Source organism: Sorex fumeus, unplaced genomic scaffold (genome assembly GCF_029834395.1).
Source record: "Sorex fumeus unplaced genomic scaffold, SorFum_2.1 ptg000038l, whole genome shotgun sequence".
Classification (NCBI taxonomy): domain Eukaryota; kingdom Metazoa; phylum Chordata; class Mammalia; order Eulipotyphla; family Soricidae; genus Sorex; species Sorex fumeus.
In genome coordinates, this window is record NW_026606095.1 from 380,510 (window position 1) to 402,842 (window position 22,333).

At 42.5% G+C, this 22,333-nt stretch overlaps 1 protein-coding gene across 1 annotated transcript; it reads left to right on the top strand.

Annotated features, from left to right (window-relative positions):
• The first annotated feature begins 282 nt into the window (after positions 1-282).
• On the top strand, positions 283-751 carry LOC130028044 (cytochrome b5 type B-like). The gene has a single exon (XM_056118799.1). It carries the CDS (start codon positions 283-285, stop codon positions 646-648), a length of 366 nt encoding a protein of 121 aa, XP_055974774.1. The 3' UTR covers positions 649-751.
• The last annotated feature ends 21,582 nt before the right edge of the window (positions 752-22,333 follow it).

The window sequence follows — 22,333 nt, forward strand, 5'->3', positions numbered from 1 at the left end:
TCCCCAGGTGAGTGCAGTCTTTCTATGTCTGTCCCTCTCTTTCTGGTTCACTTCACTTAGCATGATACTTTCCATGTAGAACCACTTGTATGTAAATTTCATGACTTCATCTTTTCTAACAGCTGCGTAATATTCCAAGCCAAAAGTTTGTAAGTCTACAACTGTACCTCATGGTGTTTCATTAATAAAATAAGTAAATAAATAATGAAAGGTTTTGATATATACAATAAAAAAATAAAAATAAAGTATAAGGATGAGAGCTGCACAGCGGTCTCAGGCCTGATGGTGGCCAAGGAAGTCAACAGTATCAAGGGGCTGGGGCCTGGGGGCAAGAAGCCTGTCACCTACTACTGTTTGAGTGAGGTGGCAAAACGCAACTCCATGAAGGAGATATGGCTGGTGATCCACAGGCATGTCTACCATATCACCTGCTTCCTCAGTAAGCATCCTGATGGAGAAAAGGTGTTGCTGGAACAGGCTGGAGCAGACGCAAGGGAGAGCTTTGAAGACGTTGGCCACTCCTCTGACACCAGGGAGATGCTAAAGCAGTACTGTATTGTTGATGTGCATCCAAGTGACCTTAAGCCTGAGAGTGGTAAGAAGGAACCTTCAAAACGTGATGCGTGCCAAAGTTGCTGGTCCTTTTAGATCTTCCCCATCATAGGCGCTGTTCTCTTAGGCGTCCTGCACTGTTACTTCACGTCAGAAAACCAATCTTCCTGAGGAGGCCTTGTCAGAGTCTGGAAAGCAAACCCACGTGGGAGTGAGAACCAGAGACTGTTGGGACGCTGAGTACTGCCCTGTTTGCGAATCCTACCCATCTCAGCCCCTTGGAGTCTTGATGTTTACCAGGCACCCTGTCCCTCCACACCAACCAACTCTCCGAGCTTTGCTTACTGTTCTTGCCCCTGCCTCAGCTTCCTCTGCCTTGGTTTCCACAGGCTTCTCTACCTTTCGAAACTCACTTTCCTGATTGTCACTCTTCTTAGTTGTGTTGCCCCCCACCCCACCCAGGTAAAATGCTTTTCAAAACATTGAATTGCTTATTAGACGTGCCCAGAAGATGGCGAGCACTCTCTGGAAGTACACTTGAGAATGTTTCGGCTTCATTTTATGTGTCATTAGTGGTTTAGTTTATGAAATTGCCCGCTAGACTTTAAGCACATCTGCCCAAGCTCTGTGTTCCTTATTTGTATTTGTTGAAACTAGAAAGAACCGCATCATCCTCATGTGATTTCAGCTGATCCTCTCCTTCCCCACCCAGCAGTTCTCAGGGCTCACTCTTGGCAGTGCTCAGGGGACAATTTAGGATGCCGGGATCGAACCCGGGTCTGATGCATGTAAGGCAAACGCCCTCCCCTCCTCCCTGGGCTAGTGTGGCAGGCCGGGCATGCCACCCACGGAGTCAAGGCTGTGTGATTCCCACCTGGCACTATGTGTCTTTGCTTCCCTTTTGTTTACTGAGAACACAGAGAAAAAGGAAAGGGAGAGATAGAGATTGGAGCCATGGCATGATCCAATGTAACTGTTTCTTCTAAAGAATATTGAACACATTAGGACAGGAGCTTAGAAATGGCACATGAACACCGGTTTATCACCATCTGTTTACTTGCACTGATTCTGTCTCTTTCTCTCTGTGTCTCTGTGTCTCTCTCTCGCATCAGGGCCTTAGACTCCTACGGTGAGTGCTCCACCTCTGAGCTCTGTTCTTGCCCCCCATCCCCTTCCTGCAACCAACTTTTCCTGGTCAAATACAAATGTGTAATTACATCTGGAGGATTTTACCAGAAAATTTTGATGCTTTTATGTTTTTTGGTGAGCAAAAACTTGATCCCACCTTTTATAAAAGTTAGAAGAGGTAGAATATTTGATCTGTTTAACCCAGTAAAATAACTTTCCTAGCGAGACAGCATGAGGAGGATGTGGGCAATTATGGCAGGTGTTTTCTCTAGGATATCTTTTTTACTTCTTTGGCTCCAATTTGTGGTTTTATTCTGTTTTTCATTGAGAATAAAAAAAAACAAACAAAAATAAAGAGTAAAGATGAGAATTGCATATGTCGAGTGATTACCACGTGCCAGAGATTTCTGTTTCTTACCTCAACATCCTTCTGCCCATGTAGGATTTCTGATCTCCTATCTTAGACCCAAAACCCAAAGGCCAAAATTGAAACAGAAATGTTGTCTTGATTCTATGCCCTGAAGGTACTGGCCGTTTTTCTTCTCAGATCAGTTCTTTTAGAGCAATTTTGCTTCTACCGCAATTCAACACACTTATCAGGCTTGAAATCCAAACCACACCATGGGAACTGCTCTTGGTAAGGTTTCCAGGACTCTGTGCCAAATCCATTGGCCAATTCTTTATGTTTTTCTTGTTCAAACTCTCAGCATCTTTTCAAACAGTTGATTACTTTTTCTAGAAACACTCATTTCTTGGCTTTAAAGACCCTGTGCGCTTCCAGTTTGCTTCCTGCCTCTCTGGATGCTGGCCACTCCTCAGTCTTTCTTTCCCACCCTCCAGTCACATCTGCCTTCTTCCTGTCTGCGAACTCTGTCATGCTGGTTCCACTTTGTCGAAGGCCTTTGCAGCACCCGTGTGACATTCTCTCTGCTGGTTGTCACATGAAGGTTCCTTCGGTCTATGTCCAGCCAGCATTACCTCTAAGTCTCTGACCTCATTACACTATCACCGCATAATGTCCCCTTCCTGTTGCTACATTTTCCACTAAATGCATTGCTGTCTTAACATTTTTCTCTGTGAATCTTGTTTACTATATTTCTTTTTCTTCAAGACTGAAATCCTTGAGAGCAAACTCAGTATTAGCATCAAACAGAGTATGTGGCTACAGGCTGCATCCAACATGACTATCAGTTATCCTCCATCTCCTGTTAATTCAGGTCCTTGTGTGTTCCTTTCCTACAGGAACAGGTCTAACCCGTGTGGCCAACACAATGCTATGAGGATGAATGAGCTCATGGGATTATATGCCTTGGTGTTCCTGGTTTCTTTCTCTGAGGGACACCAGTTGCCATGTTGTCGATTAAGTCCCGTAAGTAGTTCTAAAGAGGCAAACTGACCCAGTCCCTGCCTTTCCTCTGCACAGGTGCATCCTTCTGTGCGCCCCTGTCCTGTCCAGCCCGGTGCTCCTCATCACCTGCTACCCAGACAGCTTTGCGCCAGAGTTCCGCTGGCCTTTCCTCTGCACAGGCCTTTGGGCCACCATCATCACCGGCTGAGGGTGGCCTCTGCAAAGTGGGCCTGGCCTTTTGTGAGGCTGCAGTTATATTTCTCACTCCTAGCCCTCTCAACTCACATCCCAACCTTTATCACCTAATTCTTTGGAAAAAGTCCTGGCCACCTCAAACACAATGCGACAATAATTCACCGGCCTACTCCAATTTCAACAAAAGACCAGTATTCAAGAAGCTGTACAAGCCCAATATAAAAAAGCACCTCCTCCAATGCTTTACTAGATGCCCATCATAAGCCACAGATTAACGTCTGAGAGGAAGGATATATTCTAGAAGAAGAGAAGGGTGACCACCACCAACAAACATTATTCAGAATCCATTCCTGCAATCAGAGGGAACAGTGTAGTGAACTTCAAGGTTTTACCTCTATACAACCACAACAGCATGAGGAAAAAGCGCAAATCCTCACTACGAGGAGAGGATGAAGAAAAGAGTCCTGAACCCTCAACAGGGGTTACCCACAAATATGACCCCTCCAATAAAGAATTCCGAGATGAAATGTGGAGGATGTTCAAAGAACTACTCAAATAATCAATGGAGCACACATCCAGAAAATTAAAGGTAAAGGTAAAGGTAAAGGCCCTCCCGTTGATCGTCGATTTGCTCGAGCGAGCCCAGTAACATCTCCATTGGAGACTTTGTTGTTACTGTGTTTGGCATATCGAATACTCTCGGTTGCTTGCTGGGCTCTCCGAGAGGGGCGGAGGAATCGAACTCGGGTCGGCCATGCTGGCCGCTTGTAAGGCGAACGCCCTACCGCTGTGCTATCGCTCCAGAAAATTAAAGGAAGAAATGAAAGAAACAGTGGACTGGATAGTCGAGAAAATACAGGAAGAAATGAGAGCAGAAATGAAAAAGCTACAAAAAGAAATGTCACAAATAAAGGATTCAGTAGATAAAATTAAAAACTCAGTGGGTGCCCTCAGCAGTAGGATGACTACAGCTGAAGACAGAATTAGTGATCTTGAAGATGAGCAACAGAAATCATACAGGCAACAACAAACAATGGGAAAAGACCTCAAAATAGTTCTAAGCCAAATCGGAGAACTAGGGGATGACTCCAAGAGGAACAACATTAGAATCATCAGAGTACCAGAAGGATAGGAAGACAACCCCAATGAAAAAGCCACTGTCACTGTCACTGTCCTCCCGTTGTTCATCGATTTGCTCGAGTGGGCCCAGTAACGTCTCCACTGGAGAATTTGTTGTTACTGTATTTGGCATACTGAATACATCACGGGTAGCTTGCAAAGCCACAGTGAAAGAAATCTTTGCTGGAAAGTTCCCAGAGTTAAAGAATGCAGATATCTAGATCAAAGAGTCAGAAGGGTGCCAGCTAAAAGAGACCCTAATAGAAACACTCCAAGGCATATCATAGTCAGAATGATGGATGCCATGGATAGAGAACAATACTGCAAGCAGCAAGGTCAAAGAAGGAAATAACATAAAAACGAGCACCCAGTAGATTTACAGCAGACCTATCAGAGGAAACCCTCCAAGCCCAAAGACAGTGGTGTGATATAGTGAAAAAAATCAATGAAATGAACGCCTTACCAAGAATACTTTATCCAGCTAAACTCTCAAAATCGATGGAATGATACACCATTTTATGGATAAACAATAACTCAGGAACTTCATAGACTCAAAATCAAACCTAAAAGAAGGACTAAAGGGGCTCCTGTAATCCACGAAGGAAAACATCCATATGCACAACAAACCGTACAAAAAGATGGCAAGAAACCCCATGACAATAATCTCTCTCAATGCCAAGGGTCTAAATGCACCAATCAAGGGACACAGAGTGGCAAAATGGATCCAGAAACTGAAACCAACATTCTGCTGCCTACCAAAAACTCATCTGAACAATCAGAGCCAACACAGACTCAAAGTTAAAGGATGGAAAATAATCCTGCAAGCAAAAAACTCCCTCAAAGAAGCTGGAGTGGCCATACTAGTATCCAACAATATAGATTTCAGTTTGAAAAAGATTAGAAGGGACAGCAAAGGCCATTTTTTATTTATCAAAGGGTATGCACAACAGAAACAAATCACACTCTTAAATGTATATGCACCTAATGAGGGACCAGCTAAATACTTAAAACAACTGCTAACAGATTTTAAGGAGGACATTGCCAGTAATGCAATGGGAGTCAGAGACTTCAACATCGCCTTATCACCTCTGGATAGATCAACAAGAACAAAACTCAGCAAGGAAACAATGGCTTTGAAGGAAGAAATAGAAAAGAGAGGGATAACAGACATATACAGGACTTTGCACCCCAAAAAGAAAGAATGCACATTCTCTAAAATTGACCACGTGCTGGGTGACAAAATATACCTCAATAGACTCAGGAAGATAGAAATTGTATCAACTGTCTTTTCAGACCACAATGCGCTGAAGATAGAAGTGAATCACACACAGACACAGAGAACCAAATCCACGTGAAAAAACTAAATGAAAGAAATTAAACAACTGGAAACTAAACAACTCAATGTTGAACAATGAGTGGGTCAGGAAGGAAGTCAAGGACAAAAATTAAAAAAAAATACCTCAAAACAAATGAGAATGAAGATTTATTTGGGATGCAGCTAAAGCCATGTTAAGAGGAAAATTTATAGCTTTGCAAGCATTCCTCAGGAAGGAAGAAATGGACTACATAGATAACTTGACTTCACAGCTCAAGATCTTAGAAAAAGACCAACAGAAGAAACCCAAACCTGGCCAAAGGAAAGAAATAATAAAACTTAAAGCAGAAATTAATGACATGAAAACCCAAATAATCTGAAAAGTCAATGAAACCAAGAGCTGGTTCTTTGAGAAAATAAACAAGATTGATAAACCACTAGCAAGACTCACAAAGAAAAAGAAAGAGAAAACCCTAATAAACCAAATCAGAAACGAAAAGGGGGACATCACAACAGAAACTAATAAAATTCAAAAGATCATCAGAGACTACTTTGAGAGTCTGCATGCCACGAAACAGGAGAACCTATAAGAAATGGATAATTTCCTGGATTCCTACAATCTCCCAAGATCCAAGACTGAGCCAAGAAGATTTGGAATACCTGAATAGACTCATTCATATCAAGGAGATTGAAACCGTAATCAAAAGTCTTCCCAAAAACAAAAGCCCAGGCCCAGATGGATTCACTAGCGAATTCTTCCAAACATTTAAAGAAGACCTGTTTCCAGTTCTCCTCAAGCTTTTCCAGGAAAATAAAAAAAAAAAGAACTCTCCCAAACAGTTTCAATGAGGCACATATCTCCCTAATACCAAAAGCAAATGAAGACACCACTAACAAAGATAATTACAGGCCAATATCTCTGATGAAGATGGATGTGAAGATTCTCAACAAAATATTAGCAAATAGAATCCAACAACTCATCAAAAAGATCATACACCACAACCAAGTGGGATTCATCCCTGGAATGCAAGGATGGTTTAACATTCGGAAACCAATCAACATAATCCATCATATACACAAAAGTAAAGATAAAAAACCATATGATCATATCAATAGATGCAGAGAAAGCATTTGACAAGATTCAATACCCGTTTGGAGCTCTCAGCAGTGCACAGGGAACTTTTCAGTCCTGGGAATTATACTTCAGCCTCTTGGGGGGCCAGAGTGATAGTCCATCATGGAGGGCATTTGCTTGCATGCAGCAGACCCAGGTTCAATCCCCAGCATTTCATATGGTCCCCCAAGCACTGGTAGGAATAATTCCCGAGTGCAGAGCAGGAGTAACGCCTAAGCATCGCTAGGGTGTGACCCAAAATGCAAAAAATAAACAATTAGTTCGATTCCTCTGCCCCTCTCGGAGAGTCCGGCAAGCTACCGAGAGTATCTATCCTGGCAAGCTTCCCGTGATGTATTTGATTTGCCAAACACAGTAACAACAAAGTCTCCAATGGAGGCGTTACTGGGCCCGCTCGAGCAAATCGATGAGCAACGGGAGGACAGTGACAGTGACAATACCCGTTTATGATGAAAACACTCACCAAAATGGGCTTAGAAGAACTTTCCTCAAGATAGTCAAGCCATCTATGACAAACCTATGGCAAACACCATCCTCAATGGGGTAAAACTAATGGCCTTCCCTCTAAGATCAGGAACAAGACAAATATGCCTACTTTTACCACTTCTGTTCAATATAGTACTGGAAGTACTTGCAATACCATTAGGCAAGAAAAAGATATTAAGGGCATCCAGATCTGAAAGGAAGAAATCAAGCTCTCACTATTCACAGAGGATATGATAGTATATCTAGAGAATCCTAAAGCCTCTACTAAGAAATTCCTAGAAACAATAGACATGTACAGTAAAGTCTCAGGCTATAAAACCAATACCCCCAAATCTATGGCCTTCCTATATGCAAATAATGAGACAGAAGAAAGAGACATGAAAAAAGCAATCCTGTTCATTCGTGCCCCAGAAAATCAAGTACCTCGGAATCAGCCTAACTAAGGAGGTAAAGGACCTCTACAAAGAAAACTATAAAACGCTACTCCACAAGTAAAAGAGGACATGAGGAAATGGAAACATATCCCCTGCTGATGGATAGGAAGAATTAACATCGTCAAAATGGCAATACTCTCCAAGGCACTATACAGATTCAACACGATCCCTATAAGGATACTCATGAAAGTCTTCAAAGAAATGGATCAAGCACTCCTAAAATTCATTTGGAACAGCAAACAACCATGAATAGCTAAAGCAATTCTTGGAAAAAAAAGACGATGGGAGGCATCACCCTCCCCAACCTCAAGGTCTACTACAAAGCAGTAACAATTAAAACACCATGGTACTGGAACAAAGGCAGAGCCACAGACGAATGGAACAGAGTGGAATATCTCTACACACAACCCCAAATGTATAAACATCTAAGGGATCAAGAAATGTGAAGTGGAGCAAGGAACACCTCTTTAACAAATGGTGCTGGCATAACTGGAAAACCACATGCAAAAAAATGGGCTTAGACCTTGACTTAACACCATACATAAAAGTCAGATCAAAATGGATTAAAACCCTCAACATTAGACCAGAATCCATAAGGAACATTGAAGACAAGTTTGGCAAAACCCTCCACGATATTGAGCCTAACGGTTTCTTCAAAAATGACATGCCAGAGATAAACAAATGGGACTGTATTAAATTAAGAAGCTTCTGCACCACAAAAGATACAGTGACAAAAATACAAAGACAATCTACAGAGTGGGAAAGGATATTCACCCAATACCCATCTGATAAGGGGTTGATATCAAGGATATACAAAGCACTAGTTGAAGTCCACAAAAAGAAAACATCCAACCCCATCAAAAAATGAGGGTGATGAAATGAACAGAAACTTTCTCAAAGAAGAAATCCAAATGGCTAAAAGAACATGAGAAAATGCTCTACATCATTAATCATCAGGGAGATGCAGATCAAAACAACATTGAGATATCATCTCACACTACAGAGACTGCCCCACATCCAAAAGAACAAAAGCAACTGGTGTTGGCGTGGATGTGGCAAGAAAGGGACTCCCCTTCACTGCTGATGGTTCAGCCCTTTTGGAAAACAGTATAGATATATACTGTTATATAGGAACAGTATAGATATATAGGAACAGTATAGATATATAGGAACAGTATAGATATATACTGTTATATAGGAAAATATGACAACTGGTACAGCCCTTTTGGAAAACAGTATAGATAATTCTCAAAAAATTAGAAATTGAGCTCCCATTCGACCCAGACATATCACTCCTGGGAATATATACCAGAGAGGCAAAAAAGTATAGTCAAAATGACATCTGCACTTCTATATTCATTGCTGCACTGTTCACAATAGCCAAAATCTGGAAAAAATCTGAGTGCCTAAGAACAGATGACTGGTTAGAGAAACTTTGGTACATCTACATAATGGAATACTATGCAGCATTTAGAAAGGATGAAGTCATGAAATTTGCAAACAAGTGGTTCTACATGGAAAGTATCATGCTAAGTGAAATGAGTTAGAAATAGAGAGACAGACATAGAAAGACTGCACTCATCTGGGTAATATAAAGTAACAGAATGGGAGATGAACACCCAATAATAGCTAAGTACCAGGGGGTCTGCTCCACAGCTTGGTAGCTGGCAGTACATGCTGGGGAAAATGCATCTCAGATAGAGAAGAGAACACCAAGTAAAGGGTGTTTGGAGGACTCGCTCAGGATGCAAAACATGTGCTGAAAGTAGACTATAGACCGAACACGATGGCCACTCAATACCTCTATTGCAAACCACAACATCCTAAGGGAAAGGGAGAGTAAAAGGGAATGCCCTGCCACAAAGGAGGGGTGGGGTGGGGGAGGATGGGGGTGTGAGGACTACTTGGATCATTGGTGATGAAGAATGGCACTGGTGGATGGATGGGTACTTGATCATTGTATAACTGAAACCCAAACATGAAAGTTTGTAAATCTACAACTGTACCTCATGGTGTTCCACTAATAAAAAAAAAGAGGGAAACTGAGGCCCCTGGTAATAATCAGCACCAGTTCACCAGATGTGGGCAAAGGCCATCTTAGAGGCAGGTCCTTCAGTCCTGTTTGAGTTGTTAGTTAACTTCAACCTGTCAGTGTCTGAATGAAACTGCATCAGAAACTCCCAGCCAAACCAGAACAGCACAGCTGAATGAACCCAAACTTGAATGCACAGAAATCATCAGTGATGAAATGAGTACTGTTTTATAGCATTAGGTGTTTTGGTATTTTTTTGCAGTTAGAGAATTTAAGCAATTCGCTATATTTTGTTCACTTGAAGAGGATGCTCACATTAACAACTGAAACTGTATTTGGCTTCAATATGAAGTCATACAAAATTGCTAGCTTATTGATAAGTTTTATGAATTACATGCTATATGACAAACACTGCCAAATAAGTTGAAGATACAGAACTGAGTTTTACTTCAAAGCATTCTTCTCTCTCTCTCTCTCTCTCTCTCTCTCTCTCTCTCTCTCTCTCTCTCTTTCTCTCTCTTTCTCTCTCTCTGGCAGGGGGAAGGTTAGGCACACCCAACAATGCCCAAGGGTTACTTCTGGCTCTCACTGAACAGTTACTCCTGGTAACTGTACTTGGGGTACTAGGTGGGATGCTGATATCAAACCCATCTTGTCTGTGTGCAAGGCAAACACCTTCCCAGCTATACTACAGTTCCAGCCCCAGCCAAGGAATCCTTGATATAATTTGAAAGAAAATACAGTAGCTCTTACTGCGATTTAGGAGAAAATTTAGAACATTTGATGAGTTAGCACAATGGAAGTACAAGGAGTTAAGATTATAGAGGAAGGAAAAAGGAGATTTTTTACTTATCATGAAAACTTTTAATGGTAGAGCTTGCCACGGAGCTTTATGGAAACAGGTTCTAGATCTAAAATATTTATGCTCTCAAACTAGAATCATAATAGCATAATCTAAATAGTTTACTTATACCCCAATTTATAGAGGTTCAGGAGGATAGTTTAGTAGTTTAGAAGTGTGGCAAGTGAAAGACTGGAGAGATCCTAACAGTTCTGCTCTGAGGGATTCAGAGGGGGAGAGAGAGAGAGAGAGAGAGAGAGAGAGAGAGAGAGAGAGAGAGAGAGAGAGAGAGAGAGGCTTCCAGGTGGCTGAGTGACTTAGAAATCACCCAAGACCAGCATGACCAGCATGAAGCCCAAGTTTAATGCCCAATTGCTGCACAAGTGTCAAGATGATCTCAACCAATCCATGGTCTAGATCTAGGGTTCCTGAGAAGAAAAACACCAAGGAACACACTCAAATGTCTAAGCCCTAATATAAGCATTTATGGTTCAGTTAGTTCTGGGTAAGTTTCAACAATCTGCATTTGCAACAGGTTTCAGGCACTGCTGGTGTTATTGTATCTCAGAGCACTCTTTGAGAAGCCCTTTGAGAAGTCCCACTCCTCTAAATTTCTACTATTCAAAGGTGACTCATACAACAGTGGCATCTGGAGTTCCTGGAAGCATGTGAGATGTGGAGATTCTCAGGTTCCATCCCAGATCTGCTGAAATACGATCTTCTTGCTAGCATGATCCCCAGGGAACTTACACAGCCATGAAGTTTTGAGAAGGACTGCTGCAGATGCAAAACAACTCATGCATCCTTCAACAAGCTGGACAAAGGCTGCATCTGATGAACACATAGGAGTTTAGAGCTGGCCTGAGTAAAAGAGAGAATTCTTCTCTATGGTCAGACCATTTTGGTTTCATTGATTTTTCTTGAGCAGGCCATTTTTTTTCACTCATTGATTTTTGCTGCAGTTTGAATCATCTTCGTCAGCTCTCTTCAGGTAATTTCAATTCATTTTGACATATTTCCTCACTCACTTAGCATTTCTCCGAGTAATTATGCTTGCCTGTGGGAACTATAGGTACAACCCAACCAGGGAAAACATAAAGATCAAGTGAGATGCTTTCATTCTGTGAAAGTGTAGATTACTGGATATGTTTTGGAAAGCAGGAAGTTTGGACCAGAGTTCCAGCCAACATGCTGTTGGCTAAGTGAGAGGCAGGTGGCAAAACGAGCTTGTCTGTGGCCATGCTTTGAACACAATTGAAAAAATTCTGTGTTAATTGGAGGAGGAGTGGGGCTTTCCATTGCTCCTTATGAAACAGATGTGGTGACATCAGCATTACTTACTATTCAGCCAGTAGGAATTTTCCCCTAATTTTCCTTCCTTCCTTCCTTCCTTCTTTCCTTCCTTCCTTCCTTCCTTCCTTCCTTCCTTCCTTCCTTCCTTCCTTCTTTCCTTCCATCTCTCTCTCTTTTTCAATCCTTTTAAGTGAAATCACAAATTGCTTCATTCATCTAAGAGTAACATGTTCCCTATTTTAAATATTATTTGATGGAGTTGTGGAGATATCTTTATGGATGAATACTTTTCTCTAAACCTATGGAGATGTGCACGTTAAATATGCTTAGCTTTTTGTTCAATTCTATCTCCATAAAAAGGTAATTTTAAAAAATCAGAGACGTTCCCCTACCTTTATTCAGTAGTCATTTAGTAAGCATTTTTGTATTGGGTTACACAAAGATGTATAGTACATTGCTTTTCCATGGGAAGCAGAGACATACTTTTTTAAAAACTTTGTTTTAACGCTGTAGTTTACAAAGTCGTTAATAATGCAGTTGTTCTGGGCATTCAGTGTCCCAGGACCAACCCTACCACCAGTGTGACATTCCCTCCATCACTGTCTCCACATTCCCATGTATCCCCCAAGCCTGTCCTCTTGCATGTACAAAGTCATTTATTTTATATTGCATGTTAACATCAAAATAGTAAGTGGAGTCATCAAAAAATGGCTCAGTAAACAAAAATTTGTGAAAATTGTTATATCTCACAACAGTGTTATTAAAGTCATTGTCTGAGGATTTAATAAGCTCTTTAGCTGAGTCTTCTGTGTTATTGTTTTTGTTTATTGATCATGGTGGGCTTTTATGCTACTTTATCACTTAAGATGTTGTGCTCCAACTGGGCTGTGAGTATTGTGGAATTTGGTGGTGTTACACAGTTGCACATGCAGCCGTGCGTGAGCTCTATCTAGAAGCTCTAAGATCTGTAGAACTGGGAAGATTCTCGGTCCATCTTCCTCCCAAGTGCTCCCCAGAAGCCTCAGCCTGAAGACCAGTGTACCTGTGAGTTTCATTGACTTGGCTTGATCAGTCACAAAGTTGTGAATCTGGGCCATTTACATGACAGAGGCTGTAAGATGTGGGTATGTCAACATACTTATTTTGAAAGAACTACAAAAATAATATGACACAAGTTATACAAATACTACTGAATTTATACAATCATTCAGTTCTCTTAGGCTGAACTATCCAAACTCTCTCTGTTTCTGGAGCCCTGTAATATTGTCACAGCATTACAATCCAAAATAAATATATAACAGTTCTGCTTGTTAAATGGATGCCTCTAAGCAACTTGTATTTGAGTTCTATAAACTTAAATGAAAACACAAAATTAAAAAACAAACATTTTGATAATGGTGCATATTAATGAGATGCATACATCAGCTGGGAAATTCACAACTCAAATTTTGGAAGAAGATGGGACATCACTTCTACTCATTTCCTGTTCCATGTTGTTTTGATTTTTGGTTTTTGGAACACACATTGGCTCTTCTCAGGGACTTATTCCTGTGCCTGAGGGTCATATATGGTTCTAGGGTTCCAATATGGACCTCTGGCACTCAGTCTGTTGAGTCTCTTTCCCACCACCATATTGATCTTTGTTATCTAATATTAAAACTCTAAGCTACCTCAAGCAAAAAGGCATTCTATAATACCTGGCAGTGTAGGATATCTTTGGGATTCCCTTGAAAATATAAAATATCTCATGATATTCCTGGGTGTTTTCTGAAGGGTGAGGGATTTTAGGAAAATATGGCCATGAGGTCTTAGTACATATAGAAAAAAGAGGTGACTCAAAGAGTCCTGATGTGCCCAAGCTCATCATGAACTCAAGTTCACAAATATCAGTCAACAATGTAGTAAAATAGCAATTAAAAACCTTCTCCTTCCTTCCTTCCTTCCTTCCTTCCTTCCTTCCTTCCTTCCTTCCTTCCTTCCTTCCCTCCCTCCCTCCCTCCCTCCCTCCTTTCTTTCTTTCTTTCTTTCTTTCTTTCTTTCTTTCTTTCTTTCTTTCTTTCTTTCTTTTTCCTTTTTATAAATTTATTGATTAAATCACCGTGAGAGCAGTTACAAAGCTTTCAGGTTTAAGTCTCGGGCAAAAATGATGAAACACCCATCCCTTCACCAGTGTCCATTTTCCACCACCAAAATCCCCAGTATACTCCCCATCCCACACCCTCCCCCTACCTGTGGGGCAGATGATTTCCACATTAGACTATCTCTACTTTGATTACATTCAATATTTTGACACCAGACCCGCCATTATTATTTGGGATTTTACCCCAAACTCAGATATGCTGAAAAGGCAACTGTAGACAATTTGTTTTCTATTGCTGATTATGAATAACAGCCACAGTAGTGGTCACGTGATTTTGGAATTCTGAAATTTTAACAATTAAATCTGGAGGGATTTCTGCCAAAACCTGCTGGGTTCCGAGATTTGCTCCTGCATCTCTGGGATTATGACTGTTAAGCAGTTTGATCAGAAGCTAGAGAGGCCATTCGTGGGTGGCAACCTGGGGTCTAGATGGGGCGCGGAGGAAAGGGCTGACTCCACCCCCATCCCATGAGGCCATGCGTGTCTCTCGTCACTGTGGGCCCAAACCTGACTGTACAATGGTCTCTGGAGGATGGCGGCCACCCCAGGGGGGAACAGGCCAAGGCACAAAACCTATTCCCCCCTGGGGTGGCTCAGCACCAGTGACCTACTGTTGGCACCGGACACATTTCTGCCAAAAGCCCCTGGGTTCTGAAATTTGCTTCTGAGTCTCTTGGATCATGGCCATTAAGCAGCTTGATCAGGAGCCAGAGAAGCCATTCATGGGCAGTGACTCTTGTTGGGGCAGGGAGAAAAGGGCCGCCTCCACCCCCATCCCATGAGACCCCACTTGTCTCGACACTGCAAGCTCCAATGGCCTCTGGAGGATGGCAGCCACTGAGGTGCCAAGAGGGAGCAGGCAGAAGGACAGCACCCCTTCCCTCCTGGGGTGGCCCGGCAACGGTAATCTACGGCAGGGTCCAGATGCATTTCTGCCAATGGCCACTGGGTTCTGAGATTTGTTTCTGAGTCTCTGGGATCATGGCCATTAAGCATTTGATCAGGAACCTTAGAGGCCTTGCCTCCAATTGTATAGATGAGCCGGAGGTGGTTTGTGGGTGTGTCTCCCACATACCTAACTTTTGGCATTTACTTTCTTGGTAAACTTGGTCCCAAGTTGTTGGGGTATGGCCAAAGGCACAGCAGTAATTTTGGGGTATCTAGAAGTCTGAAGGCACCATCAGGCTGCTGATGCACTCGTCTCACAGGTACAGATTGACCTGCTAGCAGCACCATACCCTTTCTTTCTTTCCTTCTTCCTTCCTTCCTTCCTTCCTTCCTTCCTTCCTTCCTTCCTTCCTTCCTTCCTTCCTTTCCTCCCTCCCTCCCTCCCTCCCTCCCTCCCTCCCTTCCTCCCTTTCTTCCTCCCTCCCTCCCTCCCTCCCTCCCTCCCTCTCTCTCTCTTTCTTTCTTTCTTTCTCTCTCTCTCTTTCTTTCTTTGCTGGGGGATCTCCAGGTGGCCATTTCTGGTGATTACCTGTCAGGTGGACCTTTGGGTTGAGTAATAAGAGTCTGAGGAGATGTATTGCTCAGGTCCTGTGGTGTCAGAGATCATGGTGCTACTCCAGCAATGCTTAGGGAGTAATGTGGTATAGGGACAAAACTCTGGTTAGACCTATGAAAGTCATGTTTCCTAACTCCTAAACCATCTTTCCATCCCCAAGTTAATTTTTCCCTGATGTAATTGAAGCTAGCGAGAGTCTCCTACCCTGTGCCTGACTGTCTCCACCAGGGCCCAACAGCTGAAGACCTCCGGGGCCCAGCCAAGGCCATGCTGGGTCCACTCTCCACACACTTGGATGAGCCTCACGCATAAAAGAACTGGCAGAGGAACCCAGGTGTGTGGGACCCAGGGCTGAGATCTCCAAGCCTGCATGGTTTGGGACTGGACCTGCCAGTAACTAGACAGTTACACCCACCAACTGCTGTGTAACTCCAACAATGGCCAGGATCCAGAGATTATCACACTCACCTCCCGGGAGAGAACAAGGCAGAGTCTCCTACCCTGTGCCTGACTGTCTCCACCAGGGTCCAACAGCAGAAGACCTCCGGGGCCCAGCCAAGGCCATGCTGGGACCACTCTCCACACACTTGGATGAGCCTCACGCATAAAAGAACTGGCAGAGGAACCCAGGTATGTGGGACCCAGGGCTGAGATCTCCAAGTCTGCATGGTTTGGGACTGGACCTGCCAGTAACTAGACAGTTACACCCACCAACTGCTGTGTAACTCCAACAATGGCCAGGATCCAGAGATTATCACACTCAGTTCCCAGAAGATTATCTTCTTATCATCTCATTCCTACTTTGGACAAACTGGCAGGCTACCAAATGTAACCTACCCACACGGCAGAGTCTGGCAAACTCCCCGTGGTATACCCAATATGCCAAATACCAGTAACAATGATGGGTCTCATTCTCCTAACCCTGAAAAAGCCTTGAATATGGCACTTTAAAAAAAAAATCTCAGGGCTAGGACGAAGAAGACGTTACTGGCACCTGCTCGAGGCAATCGACGAACAACAGGGTGGTTGTGGTGGTCGTGGTAATTGAAGCACATCAGCCTATAAAGTTAAGACTTTTACACTTTTAAGGCCTCTGAAACTTCATAGAAAATGATTTTGTTGGTTCAAAATTATTTCTTATTGAATTAATTGTCATATATGTACGATAAAAACATATTGACAAGGGTTAGCTTGCTGTGTCTTTGCAAGAAACATATGCTATTGACATTTGGACTTGACAATTGTTTGTTTTTGGCACGTTTCTGTACAATATAGGATGTTTCACTGCACTTCTGGCCTCTTTTTTATAGCTGCTTCTACCTTCCAAGTATGTCTATCCATGTCATGTCAGTACAGAAAGTCTCCAAGATATCTGTGAAAGCAAAATCACCTTAATGGAGAAGCAGTGTTTTCAATTTTTTTGGTAGGAACTTGGGGGAAGGATACATGAAGCTGCACTCAAGGTTTACTCCTAGCTTGTGCTCAAGTATCACACCAAGAGGTGCTTGGAACACCATATATGATGCCAGGGAGCAAACTCCAGTTGGGCACATGCAAGGCAAGCACATTACCCTCAGTGCTACCTCTCTGGTCCAAGAAGCAGTATTCTATACCCATGTAACTACAACCCCACAGTTGCTAGATTTAGGAAATAAAACCCAGTTACATTTAAAATTTATATAAACAATAAATAATTTCTTGTAGGACTTTGTCATAATATTTTGTGTGGCAAGCCTATTACCACCCACATCAAGATATGGAACACTTCCAGAGAACCACAGATGGTTCTTTTCTGCCCCTTCTCATCAATACCCACCCCACAAGGCAAAAACCATTTTGAATGAAGTCAAGTTTTACTGTCCTTATGTTCTCATTAGATCTAGCACATTTCTCAACATGCCATTCCGTGGACCATTTTAATCATCCCTGAATAGTCTTACAAACTCATCCTCGCTCAATCTGAAGACTCTCCTAGACCCTACCTTTGTGCCTTTTTATTTTCCTTCCCTTTCCTCCCTCTGTGACTCACCTTCTCTCTTTTTATTTTGCCCTGCACACTTCCTCCAAGTTGCCTAAACACTCAGTGATCTATAAGTAGATAGCATTCTGCATTACTGTCACCCGCTTCTTGCTATTTCTAATACACCACAAAGCAGAGAATTAAGCTGAAAATGATGGACTTTTTTTGGAGGGCAGATAGAATTAGAGGGTATATTTGGGAGAAGCAGACGATATGTGCTTCATTCTGGTGTATCAACAGCTCTCCACTGATTTCACCTCCAGAACTTTGGGTGCTTACTTCCTGACACATGAGGTCTTTTTCCTTGCATATCATTATAGAACAAGATGAACTAACAAGACCTTGATGTCTTCCATTAAGAGAACAGAATCAAGCAACAAGCAAACTACAATTTTTCTCCTTGTGTTGCCTCTTCTCTACAACAAACTCATCCTTTGACATTTGTTCACACTCTGGATTTTTTGTGTTTTTTTACTTAGTACAGCACAGCGGGGAGTGCGTTTGCCTTGCTCGCAGTCAACAGGGCCAAGCTGAGTTCGATTCCGCCGCCCCTCTCAGAGAGCCCGGCAAGCTACCGAGAGTATCTCGCCCGCACAGCAAAGACTGGCAAGCTACTCATGACCTATTCAATATGCCAAAAATAGTAACAACAAGTCTCACAATTTGTTGTGAGATGTTACTGGTGCCCACTCGAGCAAATCGATGAACAATGGGAGGACAGTGCTACTTAGTACATAAGTGTCAGTCATTTGTACAGCTGATTAGTGGAACAATTTTTTGACCACACCCAGATGTGCTAGAGTCTACTCCAGGCTCTGTCCTCAGGGACCACACCTGAAGGTACTTGTGGGAACATGAGATGCCAGGGATTGAAGTTGGGTCCCCTGCAGGCAAAACTGGCATTCCACTCAATCCTTCGAGCTCTCTTTAGCCCTCATGGAACAATTTGAACAGGAGAAAATTTTCTCAAGTCAAAATGGATGGAATTCACTGTTTTGAATTAAGTTTGTGCCACATTACAAAGCTATTCCTGATTAGGTTTCAGTCATACATGTTCCAAAACCCATCCCTTCACCAGCATACATTTCTCACCACTACTGTCTCCAGTTTTCTCTGCACCCCTCCCCTTCTGCTTGCTTCTAACGGCAAGCACCTTTCTTCTCTTTCTCTCTCTCCCTCTCTCTCTCTCTGTCTCTCTCTGTCTTTGTCTCTTTTTTCTCTCCTTTTGTGTATTATAGTTTGCAATACAGGTACTAGGCGGTCATCATGTTTGTTCAAGGCATTCAGTACTTTTATCTGGAGGGTACAGAGGAGTGGCACTTTTTTTAATTGGGTGGCAGCTTTGGGGTCTGGATGTGACTGCTGGGGCTTTTGGAAGTACAGGGATGTGGGGGTAAGTCGGCCATCAGGACCCTGATAAATCCCAGAGATTTCAGTCACAAAACCATACCCAAATTTTCAGCAGATTAATATCTTGGTGAGGTCTGTCTCAAGATGGTGGAGTTCAACCAGGGACATAATGGTGATTTTGGATTGTGGGAGCAAGCCGCTGGGGACTCTGGGTGGGCACTGGGATAACCCACTCTCTCTGAGGGAAATCTTAACCTCAGATTGCTAAATGTTTGTGATTTCGGGGAAGTGGGTTCTAACTTGAATTGAGAAATTTCAGTGGAGGAACTGGAGCAAGAGTACAGCGGGTAGGTCATTTACCTTGCATACGGCTGCCCTGAGTTTGATCCCCAGCATGTCATATGGTCCTCTGAGCCCACCAGGAATGATTCTCTGAATACAGAGTCAGGAGTAAGCCTAGAGCATTGCTGAGTGTGCTCCCCAAAAGTTAGGGGAAAGGGAAATATTTCAGTATGACTTAGTGATGGGAAGAGTCTAGAATGAGACTTAAGTCCTGGGCACAAATGGTTGTATTTGGGTCCTGTGGGGATGTACTTGGCGTAAGAATGGGACTTCAGGATATTTGAGTCACTGAGATCCATCAAAGCCAGGTTTATGTTTTCAGTAAATGATCTAGGACTAGCTTTGAATATGCAGGCTAGGGGGGGGCAGAGTCAGGAGACTTATTTTTAAAAATTTATTGTTATTATTATGATTTGGGTTTTGGGGGCCACATCTGGTGGTGTTCAAGGGTAACTCCTGCCTCTGCACTCAGAAATTATTCCTGAATGGCTTGAGGGACCATATGGTGTAATAGAGGTCCAACCAAGGTTAGCTGTGAGCTGAATGATAGCACCTACTGTACGATCACTCCAGTCCCATGTCAGGAGACTTTTAAGCTAAGTCAAAGGTCCCATCATTCATCTCTCACTACAAATTTTTATCCAACTTTTGTTTCCCTTGAAAGCTCTGGTTGACATTAGTGGTAGGAAATAGGACTTTCACCAAGGTGATGAGAAGACAGAAGGATCTTTGGAAGCAGTGGAAATAGATAAGGCAATTAGGTGTGGCGGAGAGAGGGTCCCCCCACAAAAGTCTGAGATTCTGATGGCACATGGGCTAGCAGTCTGGAAGGCCTAAGTCTACTAGCTGTGATTATTTTAAGTACTTCCATAACCAACGCATAGAAACATGACAGCTTTTGGCCAACGATTCTGTGAAGTTGGGGAAGGGAGCCAGAGGTGAAAGAAAAAAGAGTGAAAAGGACAAAGATGCCCTGTCTCGAGTCAGTCTGAATTGGGTTGAGTCACTTTGAAGAGTCTGCCAATCTAGGATTATTGAGAACTCACAGAATCCAGTGTTACAAAGTTGTGACATCTTCTGCATGTTTGTTCTTCTATTTATCAACGGCTCCTGAAATGAGTCCAAGATTAAGAGAACAATTAGTTTGGACATGAAGTAATCCAGCATTCTGTTGCGACTGTCCCCAGTGGTGCCTTGTTTGATTGCTTAGGAGTAGAGAGACATTAGTTCATAATCACAGAGCACAAAACTGCTCTCCCAGAAAGACCTGAGATCCTTATAGGGGAAAAATGAGTGAGCAAGCTGCGAAGGTCACAAAGGGTAGTTAACCCATAGCATGGAAAACTGAAAAATGAATTCTCACATCCCCTGTCATGGGTCTAATTTGTTTAAAATCAAATCCATCTGTTCATTTCACACCCTTTGTTCCACTTCCTTGCTGTAATCCATGGTGGATTACCCCATTACTTTAAAAACTGGCTACACTTACAACAAGCTAATAACTTATTTTGTGGTTAACTGCATCAAGATATTCTGGAACATGCCCAGCATTTGTCCCCTCTCTGTCTTTCAACAAAGAGCTTCTTAGATTGGTATGCTGGCCAGCAAAATCCTCTAAGTCTTCTTCTCAAAACGCTGTGTTGCAGGCTCTTTGGTGACACAGGTAAGGAAAAGTTTCCTCTTGTTTCACTTGGCCTGCTTTTCACTCACTCATCATCGGCAAGTGCTCCTTTGCCTCCCATGAGCCATGCATTACAAAAGATTCCTTGGCTCAGTTGATTCTGTTTATGATCTCCAAATCTTCATTTCAAACGAACCTTGCTCTAGTTCAGGAAAGGATTATCTTCTATGCAATAAACTAGACTCTCTTGAGATACTCACTTGAGATGCATCGATTCCCTTAAGGTCTGGTAACCCATTAAAATATGTACAGTATTTCTGGTTAACTAATGGATCATTGGAAAAATTGGGATTGCATGCAAGATAGAATTCAAAGAAATACACTTGGGGTTGTTGGCCGATGCATTTGTAGGAACATTTGCTGATTGGGAAAATATTTTATTTGTTTGGCTTAATCTTTTGCCAGACCACACAAAGTAGTGAAGGCCCTTATTTTTGATTTGTTGGACCTAATTCTGAAGACAGAGAAGCAATGGAATTTGTGATTTTGTCACTGTTCCTGATTAAGAAGTGACTGGCTGGCATTTAAGCCCAGCTGGATGGGTACAATTCGTGGATATTACTATTTTCCGTGCCAGTTAGAGCTTGATGTTATCTTACATTCCCTTCTAACTTCTGAAGGGCCAAACAAATTTGAAACATGATATTTATGAAATTAGATATTAAAGTGGCAAGTGATTTAAAGCTGAGGAATGGGTGTTAGGAGATTCTGGCGCACACATTCACAGTGCTTCTACATTTTTCATTACTGAGGTAATTAAAAAATTCCTTTGGGCTGAATTATAGTAAAATTTTATGTATCCTTCTACTAAGCATAAACTAATTTTCTTTCCCACTGGACAATGTTAATTTAAGTAGGAAATATTTTTAATTCTATCTCATTTATTTATATTATGAAAAAATGTAAGGCTAATTTTATATGAAATAATTTCTTTATAATATTCTTAGATTTAGCAACTGATACGTTCACAAAGGTAAATAGAAATGAAAGATGTATTTTTTTCAGTTTTTTAAAATTTAAAATTCAGTTTTTTAAAACTACTCCTGGCTAAGAGCAGAGATGATCCTGGCAGTGCTTGGGGGAACAATCTATGGCTTAGTCCCTATATTATCTCTCTAACCCTCCTGTCCCCGCGCCTGGCTGTCCTCGCCGGGGCCCCTTGGAGGGGAGCGGGTTGAGTTTTCCTCCCCGCCCCAACCAGGGCTCCGGCAGCCGAAGACCTCCAGAACCAGCCACCACCATGCTGAGACCACTCTCCACACACATGAAGGTACCGGCAGAGGTACAAAGTCACGCGGGTTCCGGGGCTGAGATCTCCAAGCCTACTTGGATTGGGGCTGAGCATCCTTCACCCAGATCCTCCGAATTCCAGTAGGCGGGGGTCACACCCACCAACTGGCCCCCTGGCGCTGTGTAAT